The following is a 287-nucleotide window of genomic DNA, read 5'->3' as shown; positions in this document are numbered from 1 at the left end:
CCTGATAAGAAGTATCTGTTTTGAGCTGCTGCCGCAGCAGCTCAAGCAGCTGCTGCTGCTTCTGCAGCAGCTGCTGTTGCTGCTGCTGCTGCTGCTGCTGCTGCTCCGGTCCCATGCCTCCTGCTGCTTCGATGCCTGCTGGCCTGCAGCTGCAGCAAACAGCTGCGGAGCAGCATCACGTAGATCTGCGGAGTTGCTGCTGCTGCTGCTGCCTCTGCTGCCTTGTTTGCTTCTAAGACAGCTGCAGCAGCAGCAGCAGCAGCAGCAGAGCAGCAGCAGCAGCAGCA

General features: G+C 59.9%; 1 protein-coding gene across 1 annotated transcript in view; it reads right to left on the bottom strand.

Annotated features, from left to right (window-relative positions):
• Window positions 1-287, bottom strand: part of EMH_0003280 (uncharacterized protein) — a gene marked incomplete at both ends in the record, with an annotated part of 7,808 nt that overhangs the window by 6,942 nt on the left and 579 nt on the right. The window contains one exon of the mRNA XM_013496318.1: window positions 3-162. Coding sequence (XP_013351772.1) covers window positions 3-162 — 160 coding nt within the window. The remainder of the gene's footprint in view (window positions 1-2; window positions 163-287) is intronic.

This window comes from Eimeria mitis, genomic scaffold (assembly GCF_000499745.2).
Source record: "Eimeria mitis Houghton genomic scaffold, Emh_scaff204, whole genome shotgun sequence".
NCBI lineage: Eukaryota > Apicomplexa > Conoidasida > Eucoccidiorida > Eimeriidae > Eimeria > Eimeria mitis.
The sequence above is the reverse complement of the archived record's forward strand: the minus strand, read 5'-3'. Positions and strand labels throughout refer to the sequence as shown.